At 40.3% G+C, this 15,859-nt stretch overlaps 3 protein-coding genes across 5 annotated transcripts in view; 2 read left to right on the top strand and 1 right to left on the bottom strand.

The window, feature by feature from the left end:
* The first annotated feature begins 1,073 nt into the window (after nucleotides 1-1,073).
* On the top strand, nucleotides 1,074-2,343 carry LOC123957862 (SLC35A4 upstream open reading frame protein). Of its 2 annotated transcripts, none has more exons than XM_046030953.1 (3): nucleotides 1,074-1,218; nucleotides 1,609-1,707; nucleotides 2,146-2,343. In XM_046030953.1, exons 1-3 carry the CDS (start codon nucleotides 1,204-1,206, stop codon nucleotides 2,341-2,343), a joined length of 312 nt encoding a protein of 103 aa, XP_045886909.1. In that variant the 5' UTR covers nucleotides 1,074-1,203. The 2 variants fall into 2 exon arrangements, with proteins under 2 accessions (XP_045886909.1, XP_045886908.1); XM_046030952.1 differs by lacking the exon at nucleotides 1,074-1,218 and adding an exon at nucleotides 1,254-1,297.
* Nucleotides 2,344-2,875: 532 nt separating this feature from the next.
* On the top strand, nucleotides 2,876-4,274 carry slc35a4 (solute carrier family 35 member A4). The gene has a single exon (XM_046030951.1). The coding sequence runs from the start codon at nucleotides 2,887-2,889 to the stop codon at nucleotides 3,862-3,864; it is 978 nt and encodes a 325-aa protein (XP_045886907.1). The 5' UTR covers nucleotides 2,876-2,886; the 3' UTR covers nucleotides 3,865-4,274.
* The window catches only part of si:dkey-201i24.3 (osmotic avoidance abnormal protein 3), a 12,062-nt gene continuing 464 nt past the window's right edge, over nucleotides 4,262-15,859 (bottom strand). The window contains exons 2-19 of one of the 2 annotated variants that reach the window (XM_046030950.1): nucleotides 11,778-11,933; nucleotides 11,606-11,645; nucleotides 11,452-11,519; nucleotides 11,305-11,355; nucleotides 11,062-11,178; nucleotides 10,906-10,977; nucleotides 10,739-10,821; nucleotides 10,533-10,643; nucleotides 10,154-10,288; nucleotides 8,647-8,783; nucleotides 8,352-8,563; nucleotides 8,204-8,269; nucleotides 7,999-8,110; nucleotides 7,801-7,925; nucleotides 7,503-7,622; nucleotides 7,152-7,319; nucleotides 6,133-6,283; nucleotides 4,262-6,003 (exon numbers count right to left, since the gene is read on the bottom strand). In XM_046030950.1, the coding sequence (XP_045886906.1) occupies nucleotides 5,930-6,003; nucleotides 6,133-6,283; nucleotides 7,152-7,319; nucleotides 7,503-7,622; nucleotides 7,801-7,925; nucleotides 7,999-8,110; nucleotides 8,204-8,269; nucleotides 8,352-8,563; nucleotides 8,647-8,783; nucleotides 10,154-10,288; nucleotides 10,533-10,643; nucleotides 10,739-10,821; nucleotides 10,906-10,977; nucleotides 11,062-11,178; nucleotides 11,305-11,355; nucleotides 11,452-11,519; nucleotides 11,606-11,645; nucleotides 11,778-11,789 (1,854 nt within the window). In that variant the 5' untranslated portion in view covers nucleotides 11,790-11,933 and the 3' untranslated portion in view covers nucleotides 4,262-5,929. Of the gene's footprint in view, nucleotides 6,004-6,132; nucleotides 6,284-7,151; nucleotides 7,320-7,502; nucleotides 7,623-7,800; nucleotides 7,926-7,998; nucleotides 8,111-8,203; nucleotides 8,270-8,351; nucleotides 8,564-8,646; nucleotides 8,784-10,153; nucleotides 10,289-10,532; nucleotides 10,644-10,738; nucleotides 10,822-10,905; nucleotides 10,978-11,061; nucleotides 11,179-11,304; nucleotides 11,520-11,605; nucleotides 11,646-11,777; nucleotides 11,934-15,859 lie in introns of both variants that reach the window. The other variant, XM_046030949.1, reaches the window with a different exon arrangement.

The raw sequence follows: 15,859 nt of genomic DNA, 5'->3' as shown, positions 1-15,859 counted from the left end.
AAAGCGCTGTGAGATAACTGTTGTGATTTGGCGCTATATAAATAAAATTGAATTGAATTGGTTATGTGGCATCAAACCATGTCCATAAAAATACTAAATAATTGAATGCTGCTCAATCCTATTTAACTTTTTATTGAATACAGATGCACATTAGAGAGAACAAAATGTCTTGGCAGAGTGGGGAAAACAGCACAGTGCAGAGGAAACAGTAAGAAAGACAAAAGCAAGTTAAACATGATATACCAATGACAAATAAGGCAACAGAACATAAGTAGGAAGACATTAATTTACAGTCAACAGCTTTCTTCTTAAACCTACTGCTCACATACAGAAATAAGGCCTTTGTCCGTAAATTTACATATAAAAAGCAAGCAGATATAATTATAACATTGCTCAGGCATGCTTGTTTTCTATTTTCCCCTATAATACAGTGGTAACTAAAACATTAAATAAAAATCAGGCATAAACAGTATTCAAATTCGAAACAACGTGCCACAGCCTCAGTAACAATGACAAAAAAGATGAGACAGCAACAGCTTCAGGAAAGTGAACAGCAGTATGAACACAATACATTTCTATAATATAAATTGTTGTGTAGGCTAAGCTTATGGGACATCTACTATGTATTATTGGCAATGGGGTTTTGAGGCAACAGCCAAACCTTCTGCCACAGTGTATTAAAAAGGGGGTGTCATGTGGAGAAGAATTTCCTTCTGAAATAAGGATTTCAAAATGAGATATCACAATGACTGTCAACAGGGAAAAATAATAGCTTCCTTAAAAGGCTGACTCTCTTGAAGAATTCTGCTCAAAGTTTTTCTTGATATATTTAGAACTGCGGCTGAAACACTGTACCAAACCGTCTCTGACTCTACTTCTACTGAGAAAGACCTTATTAACTGCCTCGTTGCTGTCTTACAGTAAAGGTGAATGAGTACGCAAAGGTAAATAATACGCTGTTACATTACAGCAATAGGCTAACGGTAGCAAAACAAGTACCCTCTGGGTTATATGTCTCGGTTTCCATGAGCTGTCTCCATTTATAACATGTTTTTAACTACCACCAGCGCGCCGCATAGTTCCTGTAAGACAAAATTGAGGATCAAGCACCCGGTGCCTAGGCCCAGACCAAACAAATCGAGCTGGAGAAAAAAAAGTGTCTCAGGCTTTTGAGCCGAACACTGATCCCACCACTTAGCAAAAATGGCGAATGACAAGGTGAGTGGCTCGCTGTGCTCTGGCTATTAAATGCATTCATTTCATGTGTTTCGTCAGATGCCATCAGCTGCTACAGGAGGTTGAAAAAAATGTTTATCTCAGAAGCAGTTGGTTGTAAAATGGAGTTACCGGGGCGACGATCCCTTTTAATTTAAGATAATCGATTCTTCAGCTGGCTAAGTTATGTTGCTGTTAACTTAACTTAACTAACCAGCAAAGTTGAAAAACTAGCGGGTTTTTTTGCTAGAGAAGCACTCCGCGGGGAAAGTCTGTCAGTAACTGTACCTTTAGAATATGTTGTACAGCAACGATAGCTATCCTCAACTACATTAACGTTGGACATGTCACAGTGTTTCCTAATACAAATGTGATACTTTTCTTTCATTTTAGGATCCTCTGAAACAGTTGAAAGATCTGACTCAGCTCAAAAACCAGTTAGAGGAAATCCAGAGGCGAGTAGAGAGCGAGATTTCTGTGGGAATCCCTCAGGTAAGCAGTTATAGGTGCTCCTCGCAACTGAGCACAGGAGGAGAATAAGTTGTTGAAAGCGTATTCCTCTCGTCTTCAAATATTCGATGGTGAACGTTTCATGGCAATAATATGAACGGAGAAACATTTGCCCTTCATTCACCTTGTGTATTATTGAAGTTAGAATGCATTTGTCCACATTAAAGGTGACTCATATATATATACTAAGAATCTATCTCAGTATATGCTCATTTAGATATCTTTGACTTTTTGTTTAGTTTTGTCTTAGGATTGCCTTAAATACCTTTTAACTCTTATTATTTTGTGTTGTATTGCTGATACAGTAATATATTTTATCATGATAAATTTAGACTTTAAAGCTGTTCAGTTGTATTTACCCATCTGTATGTCCTTTTTCTGTGCTGGGACCCTGCTGAATATCCTGCTGTTATCTTGTAGGGAGGCTCAGTGTTGGGATCTCCATTTCTGAAGGGCTTTCTGGCCGGCTATATGGTGGCCAAGCTCCGCTCCTCTGCCATTGCAGGAGTGCTACTGGGAACAATCACTGGCATGTACGTGGCACAGAGCTATCAAGTGCCCAACATTGAAAGGACCGTGAGAGACTATCTGAACAACATGAAAAAAGGACCAAAGTAATTTGGGCTGGTGCTGGTCCTGGCATTGACATAACACGCACAAGAGGAAGAAATACTGCTGCAGCTGCTGGCTTGTCAGTGGCTCACAACAGATCAGCCTTCAAGTGTTCTGTGTAGACTGGACTATGCATATTATGATGTAACTGGAATTTCACTGGGGACTCAAAGACTTACTTTTATTTCCATTTTTGTTTCAGGTTTGGTTAAATAATACTCTGTTTAACTCTGTTCTACTCTTTAATTTCCACTTGTATCTGTATCAAGATGTAAGACCTTGTACCTACAAGGTTTTAATGTTTGGCCATCAGAATTCTTAACTTGTCCCATTAGATTTTGAATCGCTTATGTGTAAAACATGCAGTAATTCCTGCAAATGTTTCCTACAGATTTAAATGTTCAGCTTATACCATATTATAGAGAGTTATACATAGAGTAGTGCATCTAAGTATTTTATAATTGAAATTGTTGACATTTATAGCTGTTTAATTTAAAAGTTATTATTCAGAATTGCTAGAAATCAAGTGTTTCATTTGCATCATTGAGGATGATTTTGATCCCGAATGTGGGACCCAGTTCCCCAGTGAGGATTAAGAGACAGTGGGTGAAAAGGATTCAGTGGGGTGTCCTCTTTGGGCTGATGGTCCTCATCTATGGCTCTCATGCACCACTCATCACTCTCACCAAGGTAGATGGTCAAGTCCCCTTCAACGCCTCCTCGTGTGTTGTCATGATTGAGTTAGCAAAACTCCTGATTTCCCTCGCAACTCTTGTTCTAACTGGGGGTACATCCGCCTTACATGCTCCTCCGCCTCTAGTCCTTGTGGCCCCCTATGCAGTCCCTGCCATACTCTACGCCCTGAACAACAACCTGGTAGTTCTCATGCAGGCCTACATGGATCCAAGCTCCTACCAGGTGCTTTCTAACCTGAAAATTGCCTCCACTGCCCTGCTGTACTCTCTCTGCTTGGGCAAGAGGCTCCGTCCTGCTCAGTGGTTAGGCGTGGGGCTCCTAATGGGAGCAGGCGTGTGCCACAGCTACAGCAGCCTGGATCTAGGGGACCCCGAGAGGTCTGAAGCCGAGGACGACCCCAGGCTTCACATCACAGCTTGGGGGCTTTTCCTTGTTCTGGTGTACTGCTGTATTTCAGGGCTGGCAGCAGTTTACACAGAGAGGGTGCTGAAGAGCCAGAAGCTGCCCCTCAGCTTGCAGAATCTCTACCTCTATGTATTTGGCGTGGCCATCAATGGGTTCTCCTCCTTCTCCTCTGTAGCAAGTGAAAAGAGCTTTCTGGAGGGATACTCAGGGGTGGTTTGGGCCATTATAGCGGGGCAGGCAGCTAACGGACTCCTGATGTCTGTGGTGCTCAAGCACGGAAGCGGGATCACCAGACTGTTTGTCATTTCCTGCGCCATGCTGGTTAATGCTCTGTTTTCTTGGGCCATCTTAGGGCTGCAGCTCACCCCTTTCTTCCTCCTCCCTGTTTCTATGATTGGACTGGCAGCTTACCTTTATTACAGATAGTAAAGTCTCCACTAAATGAACCACAAGGCACATTGAACCAAAAAAGAATTAAGTACAGTCTACCTTTAGCTCCTGTTTCCTACTTTTTGAGCTTCAGACGTGATTTGTTTTCTGTCTTTTAATCCATCTGCCTTCTGACTTTGACATTCAGAATCCAGCACGTCAGCAGATGGTTAATTTGACAATTGACATCATATTTTAGAGTTTCATTTTAATGTCTGTTACACTATTGCGAGTACATTTAAATAATAATGCGTGTCCAGATTATTATATCTTCAGTGAAAGATGAAGAGTGCTGCTATCTTGTTGATTTTGTTTTGTATTGCATTCTCTGCCAAGACAAATGTTCAACTAGAATATCAAAGTGTTATACAGTGTGTTAATGATAACCAATAAATTGTGGAAAACTGTTTTATTTCTCATGATTTACATTAAGCACACTGATTCAAACAGTGGTGTGAAAAAGTGTTTGCCCCCTTCCTGATTTCTTAGTTTTTTGCACATTTGTCGCACTGAAATGTGTCAGATTATCAAACAACTTTTAATATTAGACAAACATAACCTCAATACATACAAGATGCAGTTTTTAAAAGATTGTTTCATTTAATAGGGGAAAAAGCTATCCAAACCTACCTGGCCCTATGTGAAAAAGTAATGGCCCCCCTTGTTAAATCATGTGATTAACCAGATTTTTTGGAAAGTTGAGTTCAATTTCACTAGCCACACCCAGGCCTACTTATTGCCAAACCTATTGTATCAATAAATCACCTAAATATAACCGTTCTGATTAAGTGAAGTAGGCAAAAATATCTCAAAAAGCAACACATCATTCCACAAACTAAAGAAATTCAAGAACAAATGAGAAACAAAGTCGTTGACATCTATCAGTCTAGGAAGGGTTACAAAGCCATTTCTAAGGCTTTGAGACTCCAGCTAACCATGGTGAGAGCCATGATCCACAAATGGAGAAAACTTGAACAGTGGTGAGTCTTCCTGGGAGTGGCCAATCTACCAAAATTACTCCAAGAGCGCGCTGACAACTCATCAAGAAATTCCCAAAAGAACCCAGAACAACATCTAAAGAACTGCAGGCCTTACTTGCCTCAGTTAAGGTCAGAGTCCATGATTCAACAATAAGAAAGACACTGGGCAAAAATGTTCTGCATGGCAGAATTCCAAGACGAAAACCACTGCTGACCAAAAGGAACACAAAGGTTTGTCTAACGTTTGCCCAAAAACATCTTAATGATCCCCAAGACTTTTAGGAAAATATTTTGTGGACTGACGAGACAAAAGTTGAACTTTTTGGAAGGGGTGCGTCACGTTAAATCTGGCGTAAAACCAACACAGCATAAAATAAAAAGTATCATACTAACAGTCAAACATGGTGGTGGTAGTGTGATGGTCTGGGGCCACTTTGCTGCTTCATGACCATGGACGACTTGCCGTAATTGATGGAATAATGAATTCTGCTGTCTACCAGAAAATCCTGAAGGAGAATGTCCAGCCATCAGTTCATGACCTCAAGTTCAAGTGCACGGTTATGCAGCAGGACAGTTATCTGAAACGCAAGCAAGTCCACATCTGAATGGCTCAGAAAAAACAAAATTAAGCTTTTAGAGTGGCCTAGTCGAAGTCCTGACTTAAATCCAACTGAGATACTGTGGCATGACCTTAAACAGGCTGTTCATGCTCGAAAACCAACCAGTGTGGCTGAATTAATACAATTCTACAAAGAAGAGTGGGCCAAAATTCCTCCATAGTGCTGTGAAAGACTCATTGCCAATTATCGCAAACTTTTGATTGCAGTTGTTGCCGCCAAGGGTGGCACAACCAGTTATTAGGTTTAGGGGGCAATCACTTTTTTCACATAGGGCCAGGTAGGTTTGGATAGCTTTTTCCCCCTTATTAAATAAAATCACCTTTAAAAACTGCATTTTGTATTTACTCGGGTTAAGTTTGTCTAATATTAAAAGTTGTTTGATGATCTGAAACAATTCAGTGTGACAAATGTGCAAAAAACTAAGAAATCAGGAAGGGGGCAAACACTCACACCACTGTATATTCATTGTTTCTGGGTTAACATTCCAGCCTTAGGATCACCTCGCACAGCTAGAGTATCCTTTAACTCTCCCAGTGCTGCAAAAGAAAATGAAGAACTTTTAAATGCTGTTGGGAAGAGCACATTTTACTTCATGCAATTAGGATTAGGTAAATTCTATCTGTAATATAACAGCCAGTCTGGTAGAGGTTAAAGAACACACTGACCTTTACGGAGTTGTTTGTTGTCAGCCTGCAGCTGCTGGTTCTGGGCTGAAAGGTAGACGGCATCCTGCACAGCCTCCAGCAGCACGCTTCTGTATCTGCCCTCTGACATCTTCCGCTGCTCCTCGCTTACCTGACGAAACACTCGGAACACCTGGAGAGCAGTAAAACAGATAACACAGAAAACAAACTGATGGTTAAACAGTAAAATGTCTTGTTTGATTTTATGTTTGTGTGCTGCTATTATTTTTTTTGCAGGCATCTGTTAAAAATACTTATTTTCCCTGATCTTTTGTAGAATCCTGATATGTGTCCCCGATATCCAGTGTTAATCTGCAAAATCCTGTTAATTCAGGATTTTTTTTGTTGCATTTGTTGTTTTTACATTTTTAGATTTCATTTTTGGGAAAGAAAAAGGTTAAAGTGTGATTCTTCAGTGCTGGCTGCAGTGACACCACCCGGTTTTACAAAATATGGACCCAAAATCCCCTCCCTCAAGCAGAGAATCCGCCAATAGCAGGCCCCCAGGGGTGACGTGTCAGTGAGCAATTACACACATGCACACATTGTCATAATTAATACTCATCAGTCATTGTATCCAACAATACATGCTTCAATAATATATATATATATATATATATATATATATATATATATATATATATATTATATATGCTATATATTATAATTTCAGGTGAGAACGAATATTACAATTACATAATGTTGTATGTATGTAATACAAGACACATTGTATATTTTGTAATTGATATACATGTTATACAATTAATGTGAACCTGAGGAATAATCATGCTAATGTATCATGCGCATCTTGTATATTTTATCAACTTATTATCATGCATTTCTAAAACATGGAAAGTATGTAGCTGCTACCTCTGCTGATCACTCCTAACTGACAAAATTATACTCAGGTGTTTTGAAAAGCACAGATAACTAAAAGAGAGAAGTAAAAGTAGTAGCAAACTAATTAAATAAATTCTCTCACTGATCCAACAGTCCCCCACCTGCAGGCTCTCTTCTCTTAGACAATGCAGCTCTGTTTGGTGTCTGTAATACTGATCCTGCAGGTCTCTCTCAGCCTGCTGGGCCTCAGCGCGCAGGGCCTCTATCTGCAGCACAAGGACCTGCCGCTCTCTGGTCAGCACCAGCAGCTCTCTCTGGGAGCCCTCTGTCTAACGGTTGAATGGATTAAGGCATAAAAAAATGAGAGGAAATAACAGAATGAAGTTGCAAATGCAGGGATTTCCACAACCCACCATAAATCCACTGCATTAATTTAAACTGACTCAGCATCCTCAGCTAAGATAGATCACAAACTGAATAATGTTAAACAGCAGCGTATCTCATTAACTCACTGGTAGCGGTTCCAGTGCCAAGTCCCTCTCCATCTTCTCCACCTCCTCCTGAATTAATTTCCCGTGGTCGTCCTTAACTTGCCTCCTCCGCTCCTGTGCTTTGCTGTATTCCAACTGAGACTGAGCATTAAATTGGCATAATAAATGTCTTAGTGTGACTTGCCCACTCTCACACACATAAAGCATTTTTATATGTTTAGTAGGGTATTCACAAAGCCTTGTAAACAGGTTATCCAATCATACGTTGGAGTGTACAATATTACATTTAAAATGACGGGAGTTAGATGGCATGCATTACTTCCTGACAGAGGTCAGATTTCTCTGTAGCAGCCCCGTTCTTCAGTGTCTCCTCTCTGAGAGCCTCCCTCAGCTGCTGGATTCTTGCTACTCTTTCATGGACTTTCTCAACTTTCCCTTTCCCCTCTGTGGATATGAGAAACACAAACAATGTGACTGATGTTCCTATGTATAAAAGTTTCATATCGCATGAAATTACCTCTGATGTGTTCCTCCATTTCTTGTTTCAGCTGCTCTTGTAAATATTTCATCGTGTCTGTGCTCTCTCTATGACCACTGCTGCGCCAATTGCTATTTGGTGTCCGACAACTCTGCCAAATCAATGCAGAACACGGTTGTGATTTCATTATGTTGGGGACACACATTCTGGCCAACTTGTGTGACAAAGTAAACAATTTAGAAACCTGTGTTTTGTCTTTTATCTTCTTTGACTCTTCCCTCCTCTTCTCCCATGACTGATTTTTCACAGTCTGTTGGAGAGACCACAGAATGTATGTCACAACGGCTGAATAATTTAATTATAGGCTTAATCTAATGAATCTAATGAATTACCTGCAGGTTTTGAGTCAGCTCTGCCAGCCTGTAGGTGTTATGAGTTTCACTTTCTCCCAGTGACATCATCACGGTTCTTAGATGCATGATGTCATCTCTGATCTCTTGCTCGGTTGCCCTTGGACACCAGCGGTTGACAGTGGCCTTAGTTATCATACTTCTTGCTTTCTGGGCCAGAGCTAAAGCAGAGGGGGTTTCGTCATCTAGGAAACCTGATGGATAAAGCGAGTCATTACTATGCTCAAAGTATTATGGTTAATTTACTGTGCCTGGGCCCAGAGGACCACTTGCTTACCTTGAGGGTGGATGCAGTAGATGAGGACTGTCTTACTGTTTCCTCTTAAGGCGTCATTTAGGAGGAAAGGGAGGAGCTTGTCGCTTGTTGTGGCTTCACATTGGGTTTGGTCCACAACCTTCAGCAGTGGGCTGACTCTGGAGAGCATTCATCTATTACCTTTTATTAACACCACATGCTAATTGTATACAGTGTGTGCTATATACCAGGGGTTTTCAAAGTGTGAGGTGGGCCTCCCCTGGTGGGCTCCAAACAGTTTCAGGGGAGGCTCAGTGAATGGAAGTGAAACAATATTACATTACTCAAAGCATTAGTTATCAAAAGGAGATCACATAGAACAGCCTAGTGGTGAGTGTTGCGTATTTCAACCACCTGCTCAGCCACCGCTCACCCCTCCCTTTACACGCGCACAGGAGAAGTTACGGTGGTCAACACGCTCTGTCAGCTCGCTAAATAAAATGTGTAGTCCTCCATTTGTCTAAATTTCACATCTCTTCTTGCTTCTAACAAACCAGACGACGACTACTACTACTACTTCTTCTTCGTATGTATACAACGTAGTGATGAAACACGCTCTGTAAGCTGTTTTTTTGTTCGTGCTACTGTAGAAATAGGCCACACTACATGGCAACTTCCACATAAGGGGACCCACAGTTATGTAGATAGAAATGGCTCATCCTAAGGCAATAAAAACGGTTCATTATGTAAGGTCTTTATACACCACTGAAAACATAGTTATGCATATCATATTGCATTTCTGTCAATAGATCCTCTTAAAAATTACACACTGGTCCTAGTATACAGTTTTTTGCCAGTAGTGTATGAGAAATCGACATTTTTTACTCATTCAACCAAACAGGAAACGTTGCAATATGTTGCCACTGCAAATTAAACACATTGAAACGTTTTTTTCCCCAAAACTTCCCTAGTTATTTTTCTGTTTTCTGAGGTGTCACTGGAGCTGTTTCCACACCACCCACATACACCTATTATGCTGAAAGGCTCATTAAAGTGTAAAACGGGACTAAAATTAAGTCTTCCATGGCAGAAGATCTTGCAAGACTTTGAGCATAACTTTGTTTACACAGGAAGCAAATGACGTTAACTTCGCTGTTGATTTGAATTGAATGGTGTTATAACATTAACAAGAGAGGTGTTCTGTTCAAAAGGAGGCTGTATGTTATAACTGAGGCTTTGGTACAGTTTAAAAGCATTGGCCTTTTTTTCTAGCACCAATAATTCCCCCACTCTTAAAAATCAAGTCTGCAGATGTAAATGTTAATTTTACCTTTAATAAGAAATGCCTTATTACAAAGTGAAGCCTAATTACGAAGACCTACATGATCTCTTTACTGGTGTGAGCTAAATAAATGACATTGGTACCAATCCAGATTATGAGGTTATGTGACTGACGTGTGACTACAGGCAAAATGGTGCTATGACACTATTTTTGAGTTCTTCTGGGCCATGTTATAGATGGCTCACTGCATATGAGGATGTGACTGACCCTCTGAGGTCAGTCCTGCTGGCTCCTCCTGCCAGGCTGAACAGCTGCAGTCTGCTGCGGCACACCTCCCCCTCCTCCTCCTCCTCGTCTGGATGAAGTTTCCACTCAACAGCCACTGAGAACAGGGAACTACATCTGAGGGAAGCACACAAAATGAACATATAGAGACAATAACAGCATTCATTCAAAAAGGGCAAGAAAGGGCAACTTGAATGTCGCAGTGCACAACAACCCGATGAGCTAAATCTGACAACCCAATCACTTGTGCGACAGTGAGACACTTCTTGCGATCATCTGTTGTAATTTAATCCATTCAGTGTAATTAAGTTAATGGATTACATGGCCAGAGTTTATTTGACCCCTGCTTTATTTGACCTACCTGCTGGAAAGGGAGCCTGCATTTGCCTTCATAGTCTCCCTGCATGTTTCATACAGAGTAAAGGCTTCTTCTGCTGAACACACACACACCTCGCCTAAACCTCCTACAAGACTGAGAAAAAAGACAAAAACAAATCATTTGATAATCTATTTCAATGTGTGTCTGTTGTTTAGGTATCTTGATATATCATGATCATCTGGACTCACTTTCCAAGGACAGGGTGTGTCACAAGTCTTAAAGTCTGTCTACTGGGGCTCAGGAGATCCACAGTACTGCCATCTGGATGAAACTGACATTGATAAACATCAGAAGTTATCCTGCACTGCATTGTGTCTAATATGATTTGTGGTTATGCTATTTTAGAAAGACAAACCTGAAGGAACGATAGAGAGATGAACAACTCCTCCTTCACTGGTAAAATACGGCTCAAAAGATTTGCCAAGACCTAACACAGAGTCAAAGAGTGAGATTAATTGTGAGAAAACATAAAATCTGCCAACATTAAGTGTAGTTTTGTTTTGGGCTCCACCTGTTTGGTGATACTGTAGTCTATCTTCTCTGTGGAGGCTCCACATATCAGCAGCGCTCCATTATAACCACTGGATATGACCTCAGTGAGAGGCTGCAGGAGCTCAGGGTGGAAACTCTGCACATTTATATTCAGACTTTTAGTCTCCACACAGTGTTTGGTGATGAAAAGCTGTAAAGAAGCTTAGTGGACAGTGTGAACAGTCATATTGGTATAAATCAGAGGTCAGAAGCTAGTTTTTACCTGTATGTTGTCAAGAGTCACAACTTGGTCAAAGGAGAAAGACTTTGCTTCCTGATTGGAAATCACATTGTGATGGTGAGAGAGTTTAGAAAGCATATTGCTGAATGTTGATTGATGCAAATCATGTAACCATGCAAATGTTTTTACCTCGTCCTTTCCTGATTTGTAGTCCACACCACGTCCTTCCTCACCAATGACTACACAGTCGTTGCCCTCTGTGCATTAAAAACAACAGCTAAACACAAATCCCCAGCGGCAGCTTCGCAAATTTACAGATGTAGAATTTTTGTCCTAGTTTTACCTGTAGTAAGTACAACTCCCACTCTTACTGTTTCAGCTCCCTCACACAAGAGAAAAATGGAAATTGGTTAAAAATTTTTTTATCAAATCAAACAAGCCATTCTCAATTCCCCTAAATTATTTTTTCCCACCGCCTTTGCACGCTAATGTGATTGTAAAAAGAAAGTACTTACAGGTGTGTTCATGGTCGCAGTGGCCAGGCCATGTGTATGTGTACCACTGCCACTGAGTCACCTGGATTTCATTACACCACGCTGAAATATTCATGAGCCAGAATCTGCTTTCACTGGTCCAGGGTGCAATTACCAAGACGGAAAGAGAGGTCACAACTGTACATTAAAAAAAATTTGAAAACTTTCCTTCAAACATCTTTATTGTTTCATTTGGGAATATGTGATAAAAAAATAACATTAAAAAAAAAGTATGAATTTCTCAGATGTATTTGATCATTCAAGTTTAAATCATATAGATATACACAGATACTGCAATATTAATGGTGGTGAGATAAAAAAAAAAGAATGTGACACTGTGACAGAAACAAATTTATTCTCTATTTTCCATTTTATTACACGCAATGGAACCAACTTCTAATAAGACACCCTTTAAAATGGGGTTAAAAATTGCGACTAATAATGATTAAAGGTTATTTATAAATTAAAGAGCAAATTGTGGGTTGCTAGATTGTGAAAATCGCTTTGCTTGGTGCTCTTCATAAGCTGTCAACAAATTAAGTTTGGTCCTGATCCTCTGCAGCCTTCTGGGGAGGCAAGTGGGCATACAATCCAATCAGTAAAAAGGATTTTTCACACATTCTGGCAACCCAGAAGTTGTTCTTATTAATGGTTAATAACTGATATGCAAGTTTTAGTAAATCATTTATTAACCAATAATAAAGCCATTAGTTAAACCCTATGTAAAGGGTGTCTTATTGGAAAGTGGTGCCTAAACAGGGACACTAAATGCTGCAAACAGGTGTGAGAATAAACCTACAAAAAGAATCAAACAGAGAGGAGGGCCGTTGTGTGGCAACCCACTGGTCATCTTCACACGTTTCAAGAGACAAGCTCATTATCTGAGCCCCCTGCTGGGCCACTGGTGTGGCACACAGCAGCTCTTCAGGGTCCTCCACAGACACGTGGTCTTGGCTCTTCAGAAAGAGGATAGTCTCTTTTAGGGCACAGTCACACCGATACGGGTTCCTCCCTACATGGAGAATATAAAGCTGCTCCGTTGTACTCAAACTGACTCCTGTCTCATTTATCAAGACGGTAAGCTGGTTACTGTCCACCTTTAGCTTCTGCAGCTGAAACAGGTTATCCAGAGAGGGGAGACGTACGAGGCGGTTATTAGACAAATACAGCCTTTTCAGGGTCCGTGGTGGGTTTGTGAATACCACCAGAGAATTATAACTTAGATCCAGTTCTTCCAGAGATGTAGAGAGTAACGAGATTACCTCCGCGATCCCTGAGTGGGAAAGATTGAGCATCCTGTACGGCGTTGCCTGGAGGCAGGGTGGATAGCAGAAGATGGAGAAATTGTTCCCGCTGACATCAAGTTGGATGAGCACAGGTGCGAGACACAGGGTGCGCAGAGAGACTGGAAGGAGGTGAGGTTGCTGTGTCTCAGAAGGAGAGATGTCAGGTAGTTGAAAGAAAGAGAGGAGCAATGTGAGATATTCTGCAGGCTTGGATAAGACATGGGGTTCTCGGACAGATCCAAATGAGCCAGGTTTACTGCTGTTTGAGCCCAGATGCAGTCAATCTCAACCAGGTCAGACCGAACAAGACCGAGAGATTTTAGGGAGCTTAACAGCCAATGGTAGAACGCATGGAAGGAGGGATGGAGGAGAGAGGGGTCCACTGTTGTGTTGTCTAGTTGAAGGGCTTTTATTTGAAATACTTCAATACTTCACTGTGGATGTTGTAAAAGCAGCACATCTTCAAGATCCATGTTAACTGTGTTCAGTTGTGTCTGGGTCACTTCACTGAGTAACAAAAAGGAGATTGTGACATTGTTGAAAATGACTCTATTTTTCTGGATTAACTGAAAAGCAAAATTTGGATAGTTGTTAGCCATCTCACATCCGTCCGGATTGCCATCTCTCAGCTCCAGCTGCAAAGCCTGGACACAAATGATACTTTCTGGGTTGCGGATATCCATGACGTTGCACACAAAACGGGTCCTATCCTCGCTTAAAGTGCAAAGAGAATTGGTCACTCCTGAAGTGACAGTGAGTCCCAAAAGCAGGAGAGGAATCAGTCTTTGATTAAGAGTCATGGTGCAGGCAGAAGTAAAAAAAAATTGTTTTAATTAAATTTTTTTTACATTTTTAAATGTTTACATTTAGACATTTAAAAAGTTTTAAATTTCTAAATGTAAGGCTTTGAATAAAGTCAAACCTATTTCTGGTAACAGAGATCTTAAAATGCCTTCTGGAATCTAAAGAAACTCTGCTTTTAGACAGTATTTTAACAGGGATTTCTGAAATTGTTTGAGAACAAACCAAAAACGGAACATGTTTATTGTATTTGATCAGATTAGCTTTTCTAAATATGGTTTGTTTTGTCAAGCAGTGTTAAAAGCTGATAAAAGTGTCCACTTATCCCAAATGAAGTTGTCCGATCTCCAAAAATCTCTAGCAACAACTGCTCCTCAAAATGCTTCAAAAGAACATGAATTTAATAATGTATGTCTTCAAGTCAAGCACTTACCCTCTTGTCAGTTTATCTGTAGATGTTCGTTTTTATAACCGTTTACTCTACGTTCAGTGTCTTTATTTTCAAATGACGTCTGAATTACTGCTACAGATGTTCTCACTTCCCCTCCTTGCCTTCACCTCATGTCTAAAAAAAAGAAAACCTGTGTGCCATACAGACATACTACACTACCTCAAAGCACAAAATCACCCCAACTTATCTTACTATTCTGATCTTTGCATGTCATCACCACCATGGGGAGACAGGGAAATTAGCACTTCTCCATCAATCAAAGATTTCCCCTGAAGAATATGAAAATATAACATGATGCTTCCACTAGGGTCAGCTAGGACAGAAAGCAGTGGTTTAATGTAACCAATTACATTGGTGCAAGTGGTGTAGCTTAGGTACAAATATGACGTACTTGTAGTTTACTTGAGAATTTCTATTTTATGCAAATGCATACTTCTACTGCTCCACTACATTTGTCCAGTAAAAACCACATATTTCCAAATTTGGTGACTCTTACTTCTTAAGCTAAATAAACACTGGAAAGTGCGTCGCACAAAGCTGAAAATAGTGCTGTTTCTCTTATGAAACAGTTGACTCTTTAGAGATAAAATTAACCACTGTAAAATTAAGACTGTATTCACTGTAGGCATAGTAGTGACACACACACACATGCACACACGCACACACGCACACACACATGCGCAGTACTTCATACCTTTGTACCTTCATACAGATGTCCAATATTGGTATTGTCTAGCCATGCTAACAACAGTGGTTGTTGTACAACGCCACGGATGATTTTTTGAAACCTGATCTGGAGAATACGTCATTCCATTCAATTTCCATGGATCTACATTATGTGCATGCCAGAGAACGTTTGATTTCAGAGTTCAAAGTAAAGTGTTTGTGCCACCTAATGTGTGCTCTGCCAGCATTATTGCCAGCATATTAGACTTCCTTCTTTCATTTGGTATGACATTTATACCATTGTGATGTGTGGTGCCCAGTAAATGTCAGACAGTGTGAAAAGGGTACAGCCTAACCCGCTCTCCCCTACATTTAACTGGTAATGGTTTTACTTCAGAAAGGTCGAAAAGTAAAATATCTTAATAGAAAAACCACCAGAAAGCATGGTTTTCTGCTTTGCCGTTTATTTGCCTATATCATTTAATTTGATAATAATAATAATAATAATCCTTATTTGTAGAGCACTTTTCAAAAACAAGTTACAAAGTGCTTTAACAAGTGTAAAGAATAATACAAAAAAAGATAAGAGCATGAAAATTTAATATAAAATTAGTAAAATACAATAAAATAAAAGGGATAAAATAAAGTCAAATAAGATCGGGAAAAGCTCTCCTATAAAAGTATGTTTTAAGAAGGGACTTAAAAGAGTTCACTGACTCAGCCGACCTGATTTCCTCGGGCAGGCTGTTCCAGAGCCTCGGGCCCCTGACAGCAAACGCTCTGTCCCCTTTAGTTTTCAGTCGAGACTCTGGAACAGACAGCAGACCTCTGCCCGAGGATCTCAAGGTACGTGCTGGTGC

The sequence above is a fragment of the Micropterus dolomieu genome, linkage group LG19, assembly GCF_021292245.1.
Source record: "Micropterus dolomieu isolate WLL.071019.BEF.003 ecotype Adirondacks linkage group LG19, ASM2129224v1, whole genome shotgun sequence".
Taxonomy (NCBI): Eukaryota; Metazoa; Chordata; class Actinopteri; order Centrarchiformes; family Centrarchidae; genus Micropterus; species Micropterus dolomieu.
Note: the sequence above shows the minus strand (reverse complement) of the source record. Positions and strands in the feature narration are given on the sequence as shown.

Excerpts from the sequence above, each read along its gene's own strand:
- LOC123957862 (XM_046030952.1), top strand. The coding sequence starts at position 1,262 with ATGTGTTTCGTCAGATGCCATCAGCTGCTACAGGAG. Across the intron at positions 1,298-1,608 it reads GCCATCAGCTGCTACAGGAG|GATCCTCTGAAACAGTTGAA; the intron begins GTTGAAAAAAAT and ends CTTTCATTTTAG. Across the intron at positions 1,708-2,145 it reads TTTCTGTGGGAATCCCTCAG|GGAGGCTCAGTGTTGGGATC; the intron begins GTAAGCAGTTAT and ends GTTATCTTGTAG.
- slc35a4 (XM_046030951.1), top strand. The coding sequence starts at position 2,887 with ATGATTTTGATCCCGAATGTGGGACCCAGTTCCCCAGTGAGGATTAAG.